This window comes from Apteryx mantelli, chromosome 2 (genome assembly GCF_036417845.1).
Source record: "Apteryx mantelli isolate bAptMan1 chromosome 2, bAptMan1.hap1, whole genome shotgun sequence".
Lineage (NCBI taxonomy): Eukaryota > Metazoa > Chordata > Aves > Apterygiformes > Apterygidae > Apteryx > Apteryx mantelli.
In genome coordinates, this window is record NC_089979.1 from 165193772 (window position 1) to 165213491 (window position 19720).

General features: G+C 45.7%; 1 protein-coding gene across 2 annotated transcripts in view; it reads right to left on the reverse strand.

Moving 5' to 3' along the window:
* VILL (villin like) overlaps nt 1–19469 on the reverse strand; it is a 40409-nt gene extending 20940 nt beyond the window's left edge. The window contains exons 1-5 of one of the 2 annotated variants that reach the window (XM_067291992.1): nt 19189–19469; nt 8275–8375; nt 5900–5981; nt 3560–3634; nt 61–257 (exon numbers count right to left, since the gene is read on the reverse strand). In XM_067291992.1, the coding sequence (XP_067148093.1) occupies nt 61–257; nt 3560–3634; nt 5900–5968 (341 nt within the window). In that variant the 5' untranslated portion in view covers nt 5969–5981; nt 8275–8375; nt 19189–19469. The remainder of the gene's footprint in view (nt 1–60; nt 258–3559; nt 3635–5899; nt 5982–8274; nt 8376–19188) is intronic. The other variant, XM_013955178.2, reaches the window with a different exon arrangement.
* Nucleotides 19470–19720: the final 251 nt, after the last annotated feature.

The window sequence follows — 19720 nt, forward strand, 5'->3', positions numbered from 1 at the left end:
AGCTGAAGGAACCCCAGGGACTGTGACTTGCATCATTGTGGGGTATTTTACGCTACTCACATAATGCCGTTCCGGAAATAGCTTTGGAAGGTCTCAGATTCATGTCCCTGCACTTCCCGGTGCTGCACAGGGTTTCCCCCAAGTGCATCATCCATCTGGATGACATACAGGGCCACAGCACCTTGTTCATCCTGGGATGAATCCTTGCCAATCCAGTAATGCAAGTCTGTAGAGGAGCCACGAGAAGTTCTTTTGTGCTGGAAGAGGTGGGAAAGAGGAGATTCAGGATGCATTTTCCCTCACCGGGAAGATGCAGCACATACAGGTTTGGCAAAAAACACCACTGGCCAGGGAGACCTGGCAGGAACAAGCGATCATGGAGCCCCTTCCCAGGGGCTTTTTCACTCCTGCCTTTCTCCTGGGCAAGAGGAGGCAGGACTGAGCCCTACGACGCTCCTTGGGAGCTCAGCCTGGGGTCTGGCTGTCCCTCTGGTGCCTTGGCCTCCGTTACCATCACCCTGACCGTTATGTCGCTGCTTTCAAAGGAGTGGCATCAGGGACATGAAGAGCTGTGTCAGCACAAGGGGGTTCAGAGCGGACCAAAGCTTGGGTGGCGCAGTGACTCCCAGGCAAGGTAGAGTGGAGAGTCAGCTCAGCCCCCAGGGTCCTGATTCGGGAGAGCACCTATGGGGCTTGCATACATACTGCACTGAAGCATGTTTCTGTCTTAGGTACTTTTATGACTCTTGTTATTATGGAAATGGAGCACCTGTGAAATTCCAAAAAATCGTGCATTCAATCTGTCCTACTTTTGTGGAGTTTAATATCAAAACTTAAAGGATATTCTTCTCATAGATCACTTTTTTGAATGTAATATACACTCGTATGTATTTGCCTGGAGGTACTCTCCTTTCTTTCACTTTCTATGACACCATTAAGTAACACAAACTGCCTCTGAATTCCTGCTGACTTGCAAAACAGACATAACTCCAAATGAAGCTGAACCTATGTGTGCATGCTGTGATTCATCTTATTACAGAAAAACCCAATAGCCTAGAAAGAAGAGGCAAGCGGTCTGAGAAGAGGTGTGCTTATTGTTATGTGAGTTGTGCCAGCTATTTTTCATCACCTACTGTGTTAAACTCTATCATCCATGCCTGTGAAAGATAATAAAAGCTCATTTTATAAACTGGATTTGACACTAAGTTCTGTTTATTTGCTTTGTCTAGTGGTATCTAGTGGTACCACAATGAAAAACACTCGAACTTGAATAAAATACAACTCAGTTTCCTTCAGCACAACTGATTAATTTGTGGCAAAATCACTCTATTGAATTGACTGTCACTGAATACCATCAAAGTCCCATTGTCCTGCAGACAGCCTTTGTTTGGAGTGCCCCCGGTCAAGAAGCAGAAAGATGAGTATTTGTACCCTCTTTTATGCAAGAGGGAGGGAGAGATGTGGAGTGATTAAGGGCTTTTCTACCTGGGGAAGCTTTTGCAACATAAGCTGAGTCTGTGAGCATCAAAATCTATAGTGATTATGTTCAGCCCCTTGCAAGGGCACTCCTATTCTGCTCTAAGCATGTCTTTGGGTGGCTGCTACCAAATCAGTTCCCCCAAAGCATTTGAAAGGTAATGTAAAGGCATCTGCATGGTGAATTACTGCAGGAGAGTCATTCTGCATAGCTATCTCAGCCTGCTTTCCCAGCTTGACACACAGTGGATTCAGCTTGCAGAGAAAGATACATACAGGAGAATTCATTTGCTTAAAAATTGGCATTTACGAGCTTTTTGAGACTTCCAAGGCTATCCAAGACTTCTGCACTGGGCAGATGTGACTTAGGACTTATAGGGCATGTGTGCTCCTATGAAGTAGCAGCTGCAAGTCGGATGAGACACTCATAGCATGTATTTAGGCATCTCAACCCTGCCCCTAAATTTAGGTGTTTGCATGTGAGAAAGGTCTAAGCTCCCACTATAGTAAATGGAGATCTAAGACCCAGCTCAGTAGCTGTCAGAGACGACCTAGATTGTCTGGGTACCCACATGGGGATGGTGGAGAAGACAGAAGACTGGCAGGTTTTCTGTGTTTTCACCTGTGCCTGGAGGTCAGGTGGGACACACACCCTACAGCAAGTGCAGGAAATTGAATCAAACCCACAGAATTAAGAAAAGGGGATTCTTCAAGAAATCTTCCAAAAATTGTTGTCTGTGGCACAGTTAAACACCAGGGGGTCAATTCAGTTGCCTCAGCCAGGACCCTAGGGACATTTGAGGTGTTTTGGGTCACCTAGGATGGGCTTCAGGTGCTACCCCAGAAGGGTGCAGGTCTCGTGTGTCATATCTGCTGGCCCTGTGTGGACATCCTGGATATTCCAGGGCCTATAAAATGGCACAAAACTCTTGTGTTTGTGGCTGAATCCATCCCTAGAGGCATGCAGACAACCATTTCTCTATCCTGTAAACATTTCTGAGGGTTAAAAGTAGGTACCCTACCCAAATAATCTGGGCACGAACTTGGGGTCTGGAGGAGATCTACGTTCAAATCTCCTACCTAAAAAATTTACACAAAGAACATAAATCTAGCTCACACACATCCTCACTGAATATCCTACCCAATGATCTTCTCAGTGGTTAGATATTTCATGAGGTATAGGAAACCCAGGCTGCTTCATATGATTCAAGCACTGCATGAACTGGGCTCTGCCTTTGTTGCATTGCAGACGTGCGCTTATGTGTCTTTGGTTATTGTGGGACAGCGGAGGCTTTGCTGTCACTTGACTAATGGGAATGTTTGCAGAAGGGACGCTCTGACCCAGGAAGTGGGAAATGCTTCTGGTTTCCACAGTGTGGACATCGCTTGATGCAATGGGGCCTGGACTGCTCTGTGCAGATGAAGAGATTTGGAAGGAGGTCCAGGAGCCCAGTGAGACACATCATCCTCCCAGAGGGCTTTAGGAACGCAAGGCACTTTGTACAGCCCAGACTGTAGAGTTATTCTCAGAAGCTCCTCATGCTTCTGGCTAGACTGGGTTCAGCTGGCTGTAAGTAGATCTGGAGCAAATTTGGGTGGGATGGATGAGGTCTCCTAACAGGGAGAGGGAGAAGGACTACAAAGCCTCTCTGTTGCTCATGTGTCACAGAGTAAGTGGCACACCTCCATAACCCACATCATCCACTGAAAACAAGGCCCTCCAGCTGGCCACCTCTCACACTCCCAAACTACTCCCATGAGTCATACAAATTTAGGCCTTGCTTTGGTTTGTCAGGAATATACTGGCCATTTTGCCATCTGTGTGCATGATTCAATTGATTAGAAGATAAATCATTTTAATAAATTGCTGATTTAATGGCTCTTATGGCCTTCTGATTATACAAACACAAAATATTGTTGCAACGATGACAATGTTAAATTCAGGTGCATGATTAGATGACAGTGAACACAGAGGCACAACCATTTTCATCCCACAGTGCTTCTCTCATCTGTGAGAGTATCTGGGGGTAAAGTCTGAGGTAAAGAACCTGTTTGCCTACCGATGCTTGTTTGCCTTACTTACGTGTAGAATTATGTAACAGTCCCCTTCAAAAAAAGTCCCATAAGCCTTTTCAGGAACAGGAACCATCTTCATATTCTGTAAAAAAATGAGCGCTTATGTCATTGCTAGAACTCCAAGATCCAGAAGAAGATGAGTGTGAAACAGGGAAGCTGGGATGCATAAAACACTAGGGTGACAATTAAAGTTTGGAGAAGGAAGGACCAAGGACCTCAAGTTGAAGTTACACACTGCATGGCCCCCAGCCAATATCAGGGAGTTTCCTGGGGCAGAGAGCTTGTGTGTCATTTTGGAGAAGGAACTAATAATCACACTTAATTGCTATTAGGGCGACAGATAGGGTTTGAGGATACAAATACTGCTTTGCCTCATCATATTCGTTGACAGTTTTTTGAAGGCTATTTATTTAGAGGGGGATGAATCATGGTTTAGTTTGGCAGCCATACGCCAAAATGCTATACTGGCACCTCAAACATCTCTATGTCAGATTTGCAACATGTCATCCTAAGGAAACTCCTAACTTCCCACTTCCACCTCTATGTATAACTAGGAGTAATTGGAAGAGTTCAGACAGGAAGGACCGAGTGTGGAAATGAGGAGGTGCCCGGATAAGGTCACTCGTTAGTGTTTGTGGAATAAGTCGTAGAGGGAAACCATGCACACGCATGCTGGCTGGGACTCCTTAGACCAGAGTGAATGAAGATTAAGTGCATTGCTGCAACATTCTGGCAAGGGAGATTAGAGGGAGACCAGGATGACTTCAAAGATCAGCAATGGCACCAACTGGGAGCTGGGTTGGTGCTGTCACCACCAGGGCTATTGCTTTTTTTTGTTTTTTTTTTTTCCCAACACACTGGATGACAGATGCCAAAGCAGTTTGCCCTTGCTCATCTTGATCCTTGGTGGCACTGCCAGGGCTGTGTTCATCAGCTGGGAAAAGCCACTTCTCCTGGGGGAAATTCTGAAAGTGCTAAAGGTTGAGAAGAAGCAAATGAGAGCACTGTATGCTCAGACTGACAAGGATTTTTCACTCTCCTTGCCCCTCTGCAATCCTGTAGATCTAGCGCTTGAAGACCAGTAGGTCAGGCTGAAGTGCACCAGAGCTTGGGTTTCTGTGGGAATGTTTGGGGGAGTGAGCATGTCTTATCCTAGGTTTAGTTTTGGGGTATGTTTTTTATTCAGCACCCATCAATTCAAGGACCCCTTTCAGCAGCTTTAACCAACTATAACTGCTTTGTTAGGGATACATAGCAATTAGCAGTGCAGAGAAAAGATAGACTTGAGGACACTGATATGTCTCTCACCCTTCTAAACCGTAATTGCACACTGCACTTGGTGCACATCACAGTTAACCAGCCATGCCTGCCCAGCGTGCCTGGGTGTGCCACACATCAATATACACATGGCTCCTGGGCCTAATATGTCTCTGTGGCTCCCTAGAATAGATACACACATTCTTCTGGTGGCCTAACTTGTTTCCTGGCTTACCAGCCTGGCCTTTGTGAAACTATGTTTCTCTAATTACAGATCCACTAGAAAGAAGCTTAATACAGTGTTTGGGAGAGAAAAGCAAAGGTAAAGACCCTGGACTACTTGGAACATAATTTGAATTTGTAGAGGACCACCACCATTTTGAGACACATGTAGGAAACCCTTCCCACTGCTCCCCTGGGCTGGCTCTGGACCTTAGTCTATGTCCCCCTCTTGTTGCAGGGGAACCTCCTCTGTGAAACTGGCCAGAAAGAAGAGGCAGGATTGAGCCCTGCTCCAAATCACAAAGAAAGATCACCCCAAGCAGGAGGTGATCTCACTTGCTGCAGTATCTCTCCCTGCAATGACCTATCAATCAGAGTGGACAAGGTGGGGGTGAGATGCATATAGACACTGTGGGAATACCTTCCCTGCAAAATTGTGTGCCTTCCTCATGGCAGCTTCCCCACTGCTGGTATAGATTAAAGTTACTAACCCATAACACCTCTTCTTGATGCAACAGGCAATTAACTTTAAACGTGCTAAAACAGCTATGCAACAATTCCCAAAGTGGGTAAGAGAGCCTCCAGTGCTGGAGGAAAGCGCTGCCAGAACATATTCAGTCCCACCAAAATTAATGTTTCCTTAGTCACTATTATCCCTGTTATACAGAGGAGGGAACCAAAGCACCAAGCAATAACATGATGAAAGTTGCATAGGGAGGAAGGCAAAGCTAGAAATTCGGTCTCCTGTTTCCCACAGCTGCATCTTTCCTGTAGGACCATCTTTTGCTACCCAGACTACTTTGAGAATATCTCTTTCTTGAAACACACACACACACACAGTGTATCACATCACTCTTTCTTGTCGTACCTCTATGCCCCATATCTGGAGTCCCAGCTTTCTCTCGATGATTGGAAGATTTGAGTCACCGTCTGTCATCCTGTCCCCTGAGCTGGAAGGGAAAGTAAGAACAGAAAAACAGCATAACTATAAATAACTACATAATTGGATACAACAGTAAGTGAACTGAGACTGAAGCTTGTTTGTTTTGGACATTCTTGCCAAACCAGTTTGATATAGACACTTATGATTCCCAATTAGCGCTGCAGCCCAAGGACTGGGATCATCAAGGTGGGAATCATCTGACCAAGTGCAGACATCTACATCTGAGCTAGTCACCTGGATTCCTCTCACAGTCAGTGGAGACTTAGATATTGGAGGCAAACTACAGCATGAAATGTCTCCATCTCTCCACTGACTACAAAAAGAGGACAGATCAACTCAGCTGCAGTTAGCAAGAGTTAAGCAGGATGAACTCCCACTCCCAGTGTATCCATGCTCATGGTAGAGAACAAGCAAAGTGTGGGATCGCAGCCCAGGAAAACATGGTTAGGACACCATTGTTCAGGTATGGGATTATTTTACATGCGTTTAAACAGGTGGAAAGGATACAGCAAGGTGCTGAGCCTGGCATGAGTACTGCTTTGTTCCCACAGTTCCACAAGAGGTGGCAGGGACAGTGCAGGACCTACAGGAGACCCATGCCATCCTAGAGCAGCCGCTGGAGGTCACACCAGGTACCCCGAGCCACTGGGGGCCTAGTGAATGGAGCCTTTCCATTTCAGGGTGAGATTCAGCTCTAGATTAAGACACCTACATCTAGGTGTCTCAGGACAGGGAGATCCAGGCTTTAAGCTCCGTTAAAACCAATGGAGACCTAGCCAGTGCAGTCAGCAGAGCATAGGGAGTGATTCAGCTGATGACCCAGGCATCTACTTTACACATAGCTGAGCAGTTCCCTAGGCTCCACTGCCTGTATGAGGAAGAGGTAGGTTTCAGTTGCCTGTACAGAGGTCTCTAGGGACATTTGAGATGCTCTGGATATCTCCAGCTGCCACTCTTGAAGGGTGAAGGTCTCCTATCCATCCTTTATCATATCTGCCAGCTGTGAAAAGAGAATGGGACTACCCTTAGTTATGTTCCCCATTCCTACAGCTTGAATAACAGGTTTTGCTTGAGAAGTGACTCTCAAACACAGCTGTTTACACCACAACCTTCTGAAGCAAATCAAAACCAAAACCAGCTTATATAAAAAGACTGGGCTATATACTAGCAGAGCTGGCTGGCCCATGGGGCCCAACAGGTGCCTCCTGAGCAGCTTGGCTCCCCTGCAGTGGCCACGGCACAGACCATTTGTGTAGGGGCAACTACCATATCAGCCATTCCAGTATGAGTCAATCCTGCTCACAAATCAGGGCCCAGCTTTGAGAGAAAACATGGCTCACTGATTTCTGTGTTTTGCATTCATTTGCTTTACCAGTATGCTCCTCTGAGTTACATTTGTTTATAACAGATCTATTGTACTTTGTTAAAAACAACAACAATTTGATTGACTGCATTTTTTTTTTTCTGCTGCTGGATGACAAAGCTGCACTGATTGTAGGCCATGACCTCTCCTGCATGCTTCTGTTCAGCTGTAAGAAAGTGCCTGTCAGAAGGAACTATTGCTGAACATGAACTTGGCAGAATACCTGAGCCACAATAAGATGAAAAATACAAGAAGCCACAAAAAAAAAAAAAAACCCACACATGAAAGACGCTCCTTCTGAGGGAGAAAAGCACAAATACAGGTGAACCCATGCCAGAAGGCATGTTTATTGCTTGTGTTATGCATGAAAAGATACACTGCCCTTGGTACCACTAAGACATGAGAAGGGATGATTCTTCTCCTGAAAAGTCTGCACATCAAGTAAGAGCACAAAACCTGTGGATCCAGGCAGGACCTTTGGTCCATCTGGGTCTTCCACAGTCCAGAGTTGCCAGACCCTGGCTCCTTGCACAGGCAGCAGAGAGAAGCAGGTACCTATCATGGTGGTGGACCACAGCTCCAACACCTCTCCACTAACTGGGCAGGCATCCACAGTCTGGCAACCTTGGATAGTAGGAGTCAGAAGTGCTCGTTGCCCTTTTGAACATAGATATATCTGAAGGACCATGGAAGATTGACCCCTTATGGCTTCATGTATCTCCCAAGAGTGCATTTGTCAACCTGCATCTCCCTTTCGGTTTCTCTAAATAGCTTCCAGTCAAGAAGAGAAACAGCAAGGGGAAAAAAGACATTTTTCATCTCAATTTCCAGAAAGGCAAATTGAGTCCCACACAGACTAAAAAAACAGATCCCAAAAGATATTTCCATGTCTAGCAGGAGCTAGACACTTTTCTGAGTGGAGGCCTTAGTGGCTCACCTCCTGTGGAGTCTGTGGCTGTCAGGAACTGAATCCAGAAATGTAGCCTCAGTTCAGATCCTTAACCTTCCTTTCATTCCAATATGGCATTTGAAAGGTTCCTGTCAAAGAAAAACCCAAGTGAAAGCTCCTTCCCTCAGCCATCTTTGTCATTTATTTAGGGCACTATTTTTCTTTTCAGTCTAGTATTAAAGCAGGAACAACTTGAAAATAAAGCTAGTAAAGATGCTTGTGGCTGTGTATGAAGGAGAATTCAGGGTGTGAAGTTTTTCAGTAAAACCAATACTGCTCCCTGCGGAAGCCAACGGCAGTCTTGTCCACCTCCTAGCAGCACAGGAAACCAGCAGCCGGCCAGCTGTGAAACGCAGCTGGCTTCGTGCTTCTCCCAATACCCCGACCTCTCCCGTAAAAGAAGTTAACCCAGAGGATCCACAGATTCCTCTGAGCTCAGGCAATCTTGTTGGATAAAGTCATCCGGAAGTCAGTTACACTTTACAGATTCTCATGCAAACCACTGATTCAAAACAGGGATTCTCACTCTCTTCCACTCCTGGGGTTCCTTTCTCTGTTGGAAACCTCCCTGTTAGCTTTGGTCCACACTTTTCTGGGAAATGCTGTCGCTCCCCTTCTCCTTAGTCATTAAACTGGGGAAAGAGTGTGAAACACAGACAAAGTCAGTTCTTTCTTTGGACTTTCTTTCGGTTTGTGGCCAAGTTAGAAATAAAAGGAATGTGATTTATATAATCAGACAGCTCATTTCTTTAACTATTTAATGTAGATTTTTAATCAAATGATCCCATAAGTCAACTCCTTCCCAGACACAAAATCCAGTATTTATGGAGTGCAAAATTCTCATCTGTGCTGGTATCAGGAAGGGTAGAAACTTGTCTAAATTAAAAAGAAAAAAGATTTTAAGAGGCTTGGGTTCCCTGTAAGGTTTGAACAGTGATGTTCAGGCCAGTTCCTCTCTCAACCAAACTGGTTTTGTCTGGTACTAGGTGAAGCGTGAACCGACAAGAAGCATGAGTCAGTAGCCTCAGGGGCGGGAATCCACTGAAAAAGGCCAGCACCACTTCAAAGGAAAAAAGTTGGTTATGAGAAAGATTATTTGCTTCCTCATACATAGGAATGGTTTTACCATGAAAGGGGTGAAGAGAGGCACTAGAGGCATTAGAGTAGCTGTAGCCTCCCCACCTTATCCTTCCCATGCAACTACCCTATTCCACCTCCATGGCCAGCTACTCTATTTCCACCACTTCCAGGTTCTCTTGAGCCCTTGGAAAGGACAAGTTCACACTGGGAGCACAGGCTGAGGCAGGACCAGACAGGGGAGCTCTGTCTTGGAGCTGCTCTGCTTGGTCAACATCACTTGATTAAGATGCTATCAATTAAACTGCAAAGAGCCAAACACTTCTGGCCGGTGAGGACCCTAGAACCAAACAGAGGTGGCTAGCATCTTGGCAGGATGTCACAGCTGGGACTGAACCTGGAGCTTTCAGAGATAAAAGCAAAGTCTTCCACAGCTTCACCTAAATAATGAAGCTTGTGGATCTGGGCAGATAGGTCTTATCTCCGTGCCTGCTTGCTAAATCTGATTCCCATTCCCTCACTAACCAACATGGTGCAGGGAAGAGCTTTTGCTCCAGGGAGGACTAGATGACTAACTAAATGTCAAAGTCACTCCCAAGTTTAGTTATTAAATAACAATTGGGGTGGAAATGCCAGCAATCACTATTTCATTTTGGTCAGCCTGGTAGGTGTTGAGAAAGAGGCCTTAGTAGGACGACTAGATGATCTCCAGAGGTCCCTTCCAACCTCAGCAATTCTGTGATTCTGTGATTTCTTCAGGCAGATTCAGGCTGTTTGGGTGGGGAGGGAAAATAAGGACTCAGAAGGGGGATAGAAGATCATTTCAAACTCCTGAAGGACATTCTGAATTAAATCTGATTTGGCTTGTCTGGATTTTGGCGGCATGCTTACTCGGCTGCAGCCATGGTAATAAAAAAGCCCCAGTGAGATGACTAATGTTCTGTACAGCCTTGGGAAAATTGGAAGCAGCTGTGCTCCAGCCTTAAAGGCTGAAAGGCCTAATTATTGGGAATACTTGGACTGGCATTGGATGAGGTAAACCAGGGCTGTTGAATTGCTTTCATTGTCTCCATTGTAGTTGGGCATCTGGGTCCAACTAGGTGCCATTTTTTGTTTGCATAAAGGACAACAGTTACTCCTTGTTTTGTCCATAGGAATGAAATTTAAGGTTGAGTTACCTTGTGCGGCTCATCAGCTACAGGCTGGGACTGTTGCTTTCAATGTTTAACATTAGTGAGTGACTGTCCAGAAGTATAGTACTCAAGAAATCTAATCTATCTTTTATTTTACTACTACAGCAGGAGAAAAAGTAGCTTTCATCTCACATGGAAATGATTGGTATAGAAGTTCAGCAATGGGGTTTGTCTTCTATCTCATGTTGTCATGTGATCAGTCACGTTATCAAATATCCTCCTCCAGTTTCTTGGCAGAAAGGCAAAGTTTAAGTAGGTGAGAGCTCCTAGAACATACATGTGCATACGTATACACCATTGTGCGTGTGTTGGTGGCAGCTCCTCATCTCTCACACAGTCACAGGAAGGTTTGCAATCAGAGGAGCTGAATGGCATTACCCACATTGGATATGCTGGGACATGGCGACTAGGCAGGGATTAGGAAACATGCTTTGGGCTATGGTAGAAAGGAAAATGTACAGCTCATATCACCCTTCTTCTTTAGATCCCATAAAGTCCAGATTCAGGAGCTCGGTGTGTCCAGCATGTCAAAGAGAGAGCTATGCACAGGCACCTATGGCTGCAGGAGAAATCTGATCACAGAGAGCATTTCAACCTTCTTGAAAAGAGCTGTTGCCTGGCAGCTAAAATTAGGTAAAATAAGCCTTGAAATAAGATGCTATTTCTGATTGTGGTGGGTAATTAAATATTGGAACAGCTTATTAGGGAAGCTGGCAGGCTCGCCATTGCTTAATGTCTTTAAAATGAGATGGCTAAATGGTGAGGGTGTGCTCTCTGGCCTTGGATCCACAAGGTCTGCGAAAGTGTGAGCCTCCACTCACATGCTTCCCTAATGGGGCCTCTGGGGAACAGCAAGCTGTGCTGCCCCGGCTCATCCACAACCCTTTCAGTTTGGCGTTAAGGTGGATTAAACCTCATGCTTCAGGGCTTTGCCTGGCCACCTCCATAGGTCAAAAAAAGATCCTCCTGTCCCTGATACCAAATCATCTGGATGGATTAGGCAGGGTTTGAAGGTTTTTTTTAAGTCTTCTCATAAGTAGAGATGGACCAAAACTTCAGATGGGGCATCAGGCAGGGTGAACTAATGTTATGAAGAAACTTCTTGCTCCCCTCCTCAGGACACTGAGTCTGGAGCTAAGAATGAATTTTCCCTGAGCTCAGACTGGCAGGTTTTCATCTTTCTCCATGAATGGCTGTCAGGGATCAGCAGAACAAATCTCATCCAAGCAGCTACCTGCCATCCCAAGAGACTAATCTTTTCTGTTTTTTGCTCATGGGGAAAAGCTGGGGATGGTGAGGACTGGGATGAATTTTCTGAACTGAAATCTGGTCAGGGTTAATGTGAGGGAAAACCTAGTATCTTCTCAGGTTTTCCTTGAGCAATAACCAATTTGGTCAGCCCGACACGAGCTCTGGGACCCAGCTGTTGTATCTCTTGATAAGCCTGGGAATTTAACCCCTGTCCAAGAGCAGCCCTGAGAAGCAGATCTTTGGCTCAGTGTCCCTTCCTATAACCGGTGCCTTCACCCCCAACCATTTCTGACACCTCTGTCTTTATAGCTTAAACACAGTTTTTCCCAGAAATTCACTGATGCTGTGAGCCCCTTGTGAGCCACACACTGCAGATGGGCTTTGCACCAATCCTCTGAACATACTATTGCTTCTTACTTAAAAGGAAGGAGCCCAAGAAGTAACATGTTACTAGGAAACAACCACCTTCCCAGTTGCAACAGCTCTCAATGTGTACCTCATCTGTCCCTTCAAATCCCTTGGAAGACATCTCATTTAGAAGGACAGGCAACTCACAATTTATCTCCTATGACTTTGACTAGTCCCTGCAGCTGCCTCATTTCCACCTGCCATAAATTCTAGCTCAACTTTGCTCCATCCAGAAATTCTTGCTCATCTATGCATGCTTCCCTTTATGACCTCCTTTGTCCTCTGTATTGATCTTACTGCTGGTAGCTTTCCAGGACTCTGATCTTCAAGCAGATGGTCTTGGGAAACTGGTTTCTATGAGCAGATTTTCCCAAAATGCTTCCATTTCAGAATCCTCCCTTTAAAATTTTAACAACTGACTATTTTCCCTACTCTACTGGGAACATGCTGTATTGTCCAAACAAACTTCTCAACAGTATAAGAACTGTTTAACGACAATTAAATCAAGAAGTCTTAATAACAGCCACAGCTCTCAAGTCATGCAGACTGAGTTTCCACATTCATAATATTGAATGGAGAGACCATAATGCTCAGCAGCAACTGGCACTAAAAAAGGGAGATCAAATTGACTAAACATGGAGGCAGATAGTCTTTGCCTTGGTGTCCTATGGAGGTCTGAGCACCCACCCTGCTCTTGGTTGACTGTTTTCCCAAGAAGTCATTCTCCTCTGGCTTTCTTTAAGGATGTCTTTGAAAGCTGCAGGATCTTTGAGGAAGGCAACATCTCTGCACGGTGAAGGGGACTTCCCCCTTAAATCACTCCCAGTGACCAATACTGAATTCTTTTAGTGCAAACCTACCAGCTCTCTCTGAGACATGGGGAAAAAAAATAGCAGCACTAGAAGCTCCTAAAAGCCTGCTGTGTGCAAGTGTCTCGCAGCAGTGTTGCCCTTGGCAGGGTGCCAGGTGCACTACTTTTGAATAATAAAACGAAGGTTGACTCAAGCCTGCTTCAAAGGTATCCATTCCACCTTCGGCTTCTCACGATGAGGTTAGTGAGTCAGTAAGGGTACGGAGCCATCCCAAGGGAATGGAAAGCATGAAGTTTGCCAATTCTTTATGGACAAATCTCTCCTTTCTTTCAGATCTTCCTCCTCTGGTGAAAGGGAAAGATCACTGGCTCGGGACCAACACTACTCCAAAAGCAGGGCTTCATGCCACAGTGAGGGCAAGAGATGCATACAGAAGGAAGACAAAGCTGGAGCCATTTTAATTCCTTTTTCTGGTTTCCAGAGAAGCAGCTCAGGTTAGAAACATGCTCAGAAACTTCTAATTATTCACCACCTCCAGGAAAAAAGTTACGATCCTCTCCCACATCAGCATTTGAATGGAGCATTATTTAACCTATTGGCTGCAGCGAAGTACAACTGAGTGCTGACACATCCAGGAAAAAGGCATGTTTGGTCATGTGTACAAGAGCTTCCTGAGCCCCGTGCAGCGCCTGAATTTCAGAGGTTTATGGGGAGGGTACGGCTGCTGGATAGTTGAGGAGAGACCCTCAAAACAAGGCATTTTCCCATCTGAAATGGAGGACCCGGTTCTTCTTCAGCTAACAACTGCCACTCAACTTTTGAAGATGCATAAAAAAAATAAACACAAAACCTTGGGGAAAAGAAATCAGGCCACTGCTTCCTATGGAGGGTTAGAAGAGTCTGGCCAAAGCAGGAGAACTACACCCCTTTGGAGAAAGACTAGAATAGGGGTCAAGGGCTGGGATTCATCCACCCTCAGTCAGATATCTTGGGTGCTTTAGTCTGAGGGAGACTCTTCCAGGGTGGTTCCTCTCATCCTCATGCAGGATCTAAGGCAGGTCTGCTGAATCTCAGTCAAGCAGGACTCAGTGTCTCCTCAGTCTCCCAGAGAAAGCCTTGGATGGTGGGCTCAGCTTTCCTGCTCTGCCCCTCATCTCTCTCATGGGAGCTCAACCCCATCTGTGGTGCCCAATGACCCTGCTTGCAAGTTCTGCCAGAGCGAACTGAACCAAATAACATGAAGTATGGTTAAACTCAGGCTTTGCAAACTGAAACCTTCAGAAGGTTTCATCAAACCTGAAGAGTGCTTCTCCTACAGGGCTTTCTGTTTTGCCATGTTTTCCTAAGGCAGCTCCTGCCATGGGTTCCTTCACTCTGGAACCGGTGCTTTAGTGACATGCCTAATTATCTGTCAGGGTCTTATTGGTTTTGGTTATCTAGGTATCTGTGAGATTCCAAAATTAAGAGCCATTTTTTCAGACAGCAAGCACCAGTGCTCACCTGGCCCATCATCTTTGAAAACTGGGTCTAAGAGTTATGACCTTTGCTTACTGAATATAAGATTCTATATGTATTGTGTGTGTGTACATATATGTGCATACACACACATACGTGTGTGTGTGTGTGTGTGTGTGTGTGTATGCAAGATAAAAAAACAGGTTTTCCCTGCTGCACTCTTTAAAAAGCTCTGTTGAATAGCCCCTGTTATCAGGACCTTTGTCTGGCTGCGGTGCAGAAGGGGTGGCTGTTGTGGCTCCGTTCAGACCAGCTGGAGAACTAGTTCCCAGAGCATTAGCTTGCAAGTGGGAAGTGGCAAGATTAATATTAACTATCAAAAGGAAGGGACCGTTCCGGTCTTGCGCCAGTTTAGACCTGCAAGCAACATGTCAAACTAGTACAGGAGGACCCAGGACTTCTGGATAAAAGAGGTTGACATTTTGGATTGCAAATGAAATTACCTGGACCCAAGTGGGGCACTCTGTAGGTAAGTCTGCACTTTCCTCGCTGGCATGGCACAAAACAATGGATTTATTCAGGAGGCAGTTTCATTTCTTCAGCTGCAAAGGAGAGCTCGTCCTTTGTCTCATGGGCATTTGTGTCATTGGGCGTAAACACCTCGCTTGTGTCCAGGCAAGCAGATACCAACCAACCCAATGCAGGCTTCCACGTTCAGAACACCAGGAACAACCTCCTCTTCATCTTTTCAGTGGCCAGTGCTAGCGTTATCCGCTAGGCTTGTGCGAAACCAGAGGAACATCTGGCACCTTGTATACAGTGTGTTTATTACTGTTTCATTCAGCTCTTGCAACACAGGGTGGTTTGCGAGATCATACTTGGGTCTCCTCAGTGAGTTGTGGTTGCCACTCTCAGTCTGTACCTGCACCACCTCACTTTAAGTGACTGCTCCTTGAGGAGACATCTTCCCACCATCCTACTCTCCTGTTGTGTCTCCTTCCCAAGATGGCTGACCCACCTTTCAGTGGCTATTCCCTGTCATGGTAGGAAGGGGGTCAGGGAGAAAAGAGGGCAAATAGAGATGGGATGGATTATGAGGAGCAAAGGGCAGATAGATACGGGACAATGAAGGTATGTAGCTTTGTCCCTGTGGTCCCACCAGCTGCATGATGGATGGTGCTGGTGCATCACAATTTTGTGAGCCTGGGTGCTCTGCGCTCCCAACCACTGCTCTCAGCAGATGCTGCAGGGCAAGAAGCAAAGCCCCAGCTGATGGGGCTGTCCATCTGTGTCTGCCCACTGGCATTCATCTGGCATACAAAGGGAAATCCAGCCCATGCAGGACCCAGTATGTAAATGCAACAGGAAACTGCAGTCCCATCTTGCAAAATGAAGGCCAGCTTCGAGAGAGTAGCAAGCTAACTGCATAAGGCCGAACGAATAAAACATCCCTACTGGAAATAGTGCAATCAAAACTCTCACCAAATGACCCTGCTCAGCACTGCTGATATTACAGCATGTTGATTGAGTGCACTCAAGCTCACCTTCCCTCACACTCTGAACAGCCCCAGGTCCTGTACCCAGATGGGAGACCACCTGGGAACTGAGTTGTGGCTGAACACTTGGTGAATATTAGCCCACAGAAACACACTGAAGGGACCCATCAGGTCCCATTGCAATTGCTGAGCTGAGACACAGGAAAAAAAAAAATTCTCAAAGAGGGCTTTTCAGATTAAAATGTCTGAAAGAGCCTTAGAAGGAGTTCTCCTCCAGGACCTCCTTCGGCACCCAGAACTGCCAGCAGGGGTTTTGTCTGAGCACAGAGAAGGGTATCAGACATCTGAAAGATTCAGGATGGGTGGGATTTGTTCAAACTAAGACAGTTATTTTGTAGACAGCAACAAAATACAGTAATTCAGGCTCTACCACCCTCCCAAAGAGAAGGTGGATATCTCTATGGTCTCAATTACCCAAAATAGAATATGATTTCTGCCTGTTTCCTACCCTGTCCAGCTGTTTTTGTAAGAGCAGTTTTATATAACGGACCATCCAGAAACCTGTTCTTTCTTTCCAGGGCACAGCAACAGGACATTTTTAGGCAGGAGAGGTCGGTTGCTCTGAATAGCGCATTCCACAGGAACTGCCGAGAATGGAGCTCAACCATGCAATTTAGCATCCCCTGTCTCGTGTCTTTGACGTGGCTATAGAGTAATAATGAGTTTCACTGTTACTCTACCAAGCACTGCACCAGATAAGCATGAATAGGCTTAGATAAGGATGGGAAAAAAAAAAAAGGTAGGATTTCTGTTTCAAGCAAAGGTCTTTCTTTGGAAATCAAGGCAACTGGAGTAAATGCGCAACATTCTATGTTGAAAATTAACATTACATCTGGGAGGACATTTCAGACTGAAGGTTGTCAAAGACTTACAGACAATATTCACCCCTTCCTCCATTCCTTTTACATGCAAAATAGTCAGTGGAAATGTATAATCATGCAAGATAAATTGTAATTAGGTCCATTTCCAGGGCAGTATTATGTGGAAAGGGAGAACATGAAAAAAGAAGCTTTAATGAGTCTTAGGAGCACATATCCCCACGTGACTGTGCAGTGTATATTTGTCTGAGAGGCCAACAGAAGCTGAAGAATATCTGTGAATAAACAAAGAGCTGGAGCGGAGATATTTTAGGTATGGGATGTCCATATTAAAGTCTTTGCTTCCTTGCATGGTTGGATATTTCATGCATAGTAGAGCAGCTTCTAGAGCAGACATTGAAACCCATGAATTTGTTTCAGTTCAGTCACACAGAACAAATTTCAGAAGGTTGAAAAAGCAAGAGAGCCCTGCGATGAACAAGGGACCTCGAGGAGGGCTAATTATGACACGCTTATTTTCTAGGAGTGACTAAAACAGAGCTTGGTTAGGTAGCGCAAAGGCTTTCACTACGCCCCTGAGCTACCCTTCGTTGCACAGAGCTCTGGATCAAAAAGGGGTACAGTATATCCAGCTCCATCAAAACTGAGGGAAGGGTTTTGGCCCAGCAGGATATGGCTGGCACAAAGCTGAGCATCTGCCCCAGGAGGCAGAGATTCAGTTGGAAATGGTGGGGTCTTAACCTGGTCAACAGCACAGTTCCCTTCCAAGCACAAGGCAGATGTTGAAGCTGGTCACTTCCCTGTCTGGGGATGAAGAAGCACTGCAAGGGGAGTGCTGGAGAGACAGACTCTAGAATGGATCCATCCACCCATGAAAGCGAGCCTGAAATCAGGAAGGTCACAGAAGGTCTACTCTATGCATACGAGTCCCAGACCCCCCCGGCCCTCCAGAACAGATAGTAACAGCCTTAATGCCTAAAGTCCAATAAAACATGCACAGCTCCGGGAAATGATCAGCAGGGACTGTGAGCATCTTCAGCACCCTTGGCCAGTCAAGAGCAGGAATTTGTTGTCTCAACCTAACCAGGAGCTCCAAGATCCCAGGAAGGCAAAAGACTGGGGTGACATCATCTGCAGCCATGGCATGAAACCTTTGCTCCCAGCTGGGAGACCTTGGCAACCGTTGCCACAAAGTCCTGCCTGGGAAATAACATCATGAGACCTACATTGCCGCTGGTGGAAAGGGAGTCGGAGCAGGAAAAGGGCAGCTTGTTTGTGCAGGGAGGAGGAGGGGGAGGCTCACCTGGCTCGGCCAGAGCAAGGTGGGGGAACAGCCAGCGCTTCCCTGATCTGGACTGTGCTAGCTGGTGCCCGTCCTTGCATTTTGCAAGCAGCGAGCTCCCACCTCACACTGCGCCCGAGCGATGGGGTGCTGTAAAACCCTGCTGAAGAGGAAGGCGGATGCACTCCGATTGTCTAATCTCTACTTTGCAGGCTCTAATCTACCCATTTAGCTGCGGTGTGTAAAGAGTACCTGGATGATTCACCACCTAAGTACTGCTCTTGTGGGGCCAGTTTGCTCCAGCTGCTGTAACATTTGTTTACATCTGCGTTAGGGTAGCCTTGAATAAATGTGAACCTCCTACAGATGCTAATTCATATCGTTTCTCCTTTGTGTTAAATGTTTATGTTCTTAACAGACACGCCTAAGAAAAATACTGGCAGGAAAGCCTCAAGCTTAACTCCATTACAACTCAATTTTCTCTTAGCACAATTTGCATCTCAAATGAACAGGATGAGAAAACACCCTGCACTTATAGAGCAAAACAGCCCAGTTCAGCCATTAGCAGATTTATCGATTAGACCTATCAATAAGAACTTCCAACGACTTTTTTTTTTGCTGTCTGCATACATGACCACATTACAAAGGCATTCAAGCTTTAAGCAAATCCCCATGGCAGCAAAACATAAAACAAACCGGGTTAAAACCAAACGCCTTGCTTGTTGTGTGAAATCAAAGCTGTTCTCTGCAGAGAACTAAACGAAAAGCATGTGTCCTTGGAGCAGCTTACGCTGATGTATAGACTGGCCAGATTTTCAGAGATCTGAGATATCTACTTATTCCAAACCCAAATGCAGTACTAGACATGGTGAAATCAAGATGGCCTCATTCTTTTCAGTAAAGAGATCCTGGTGATTTTTTTTTTTTATTTTAAACTTACTCTTTTTTTATTTTTTTTTTACTATCTTACAGAGTAAAAGTAGTCATAAAACAGTTCTGGCCTTTAGAAATAAAACTACAGTTTTACAGGGCTACAGTAAAGCTGCTTACCTTACTAGAAAGTGCGCAGTGTCCTCGCAGGTCCCTCCTCCTCTGCTAAACTCACAGCCTTCTCTCCTCTTTGGCGAGCTAGTTTCAAGGCACTTTTGTTTGCTGTTCTGCTACCTTGTCAGCTAGGAAACAGCAGCGTTGAGTAATTCAATCCTCTACTTAACTGCAGAGACACTCCTACTTGGAGATCACACCCATTCCCAGGCTCGCAGAGGGACAAAGAGGGAGCCAGTACGAGAGAGTTTCAACCAACTCACTCTTCGCATCCAATATCCACCAGCTCTCAGTCCATGGAGGGCTGCTTTAATTAGAAACCTGTTTGGTCCAGTTTTAAAAGAGCAGGAGAGTATTTTTTCCCTTTTCTCTCTCTCTGTTGGACAAAGCAAGGCGCAGTGACGGTCAGGGCTACATTAAAAGTTGGGCCCAGGAGTCCCAGCTCCAGTCCCTGACTTTGAAGGGGAAAGATCTAGCAGCCAGCTGCTGAAACGCAGTTTGTCTGAGGTGAGACAACCTGCTCCCGTGCTCCCTGCGA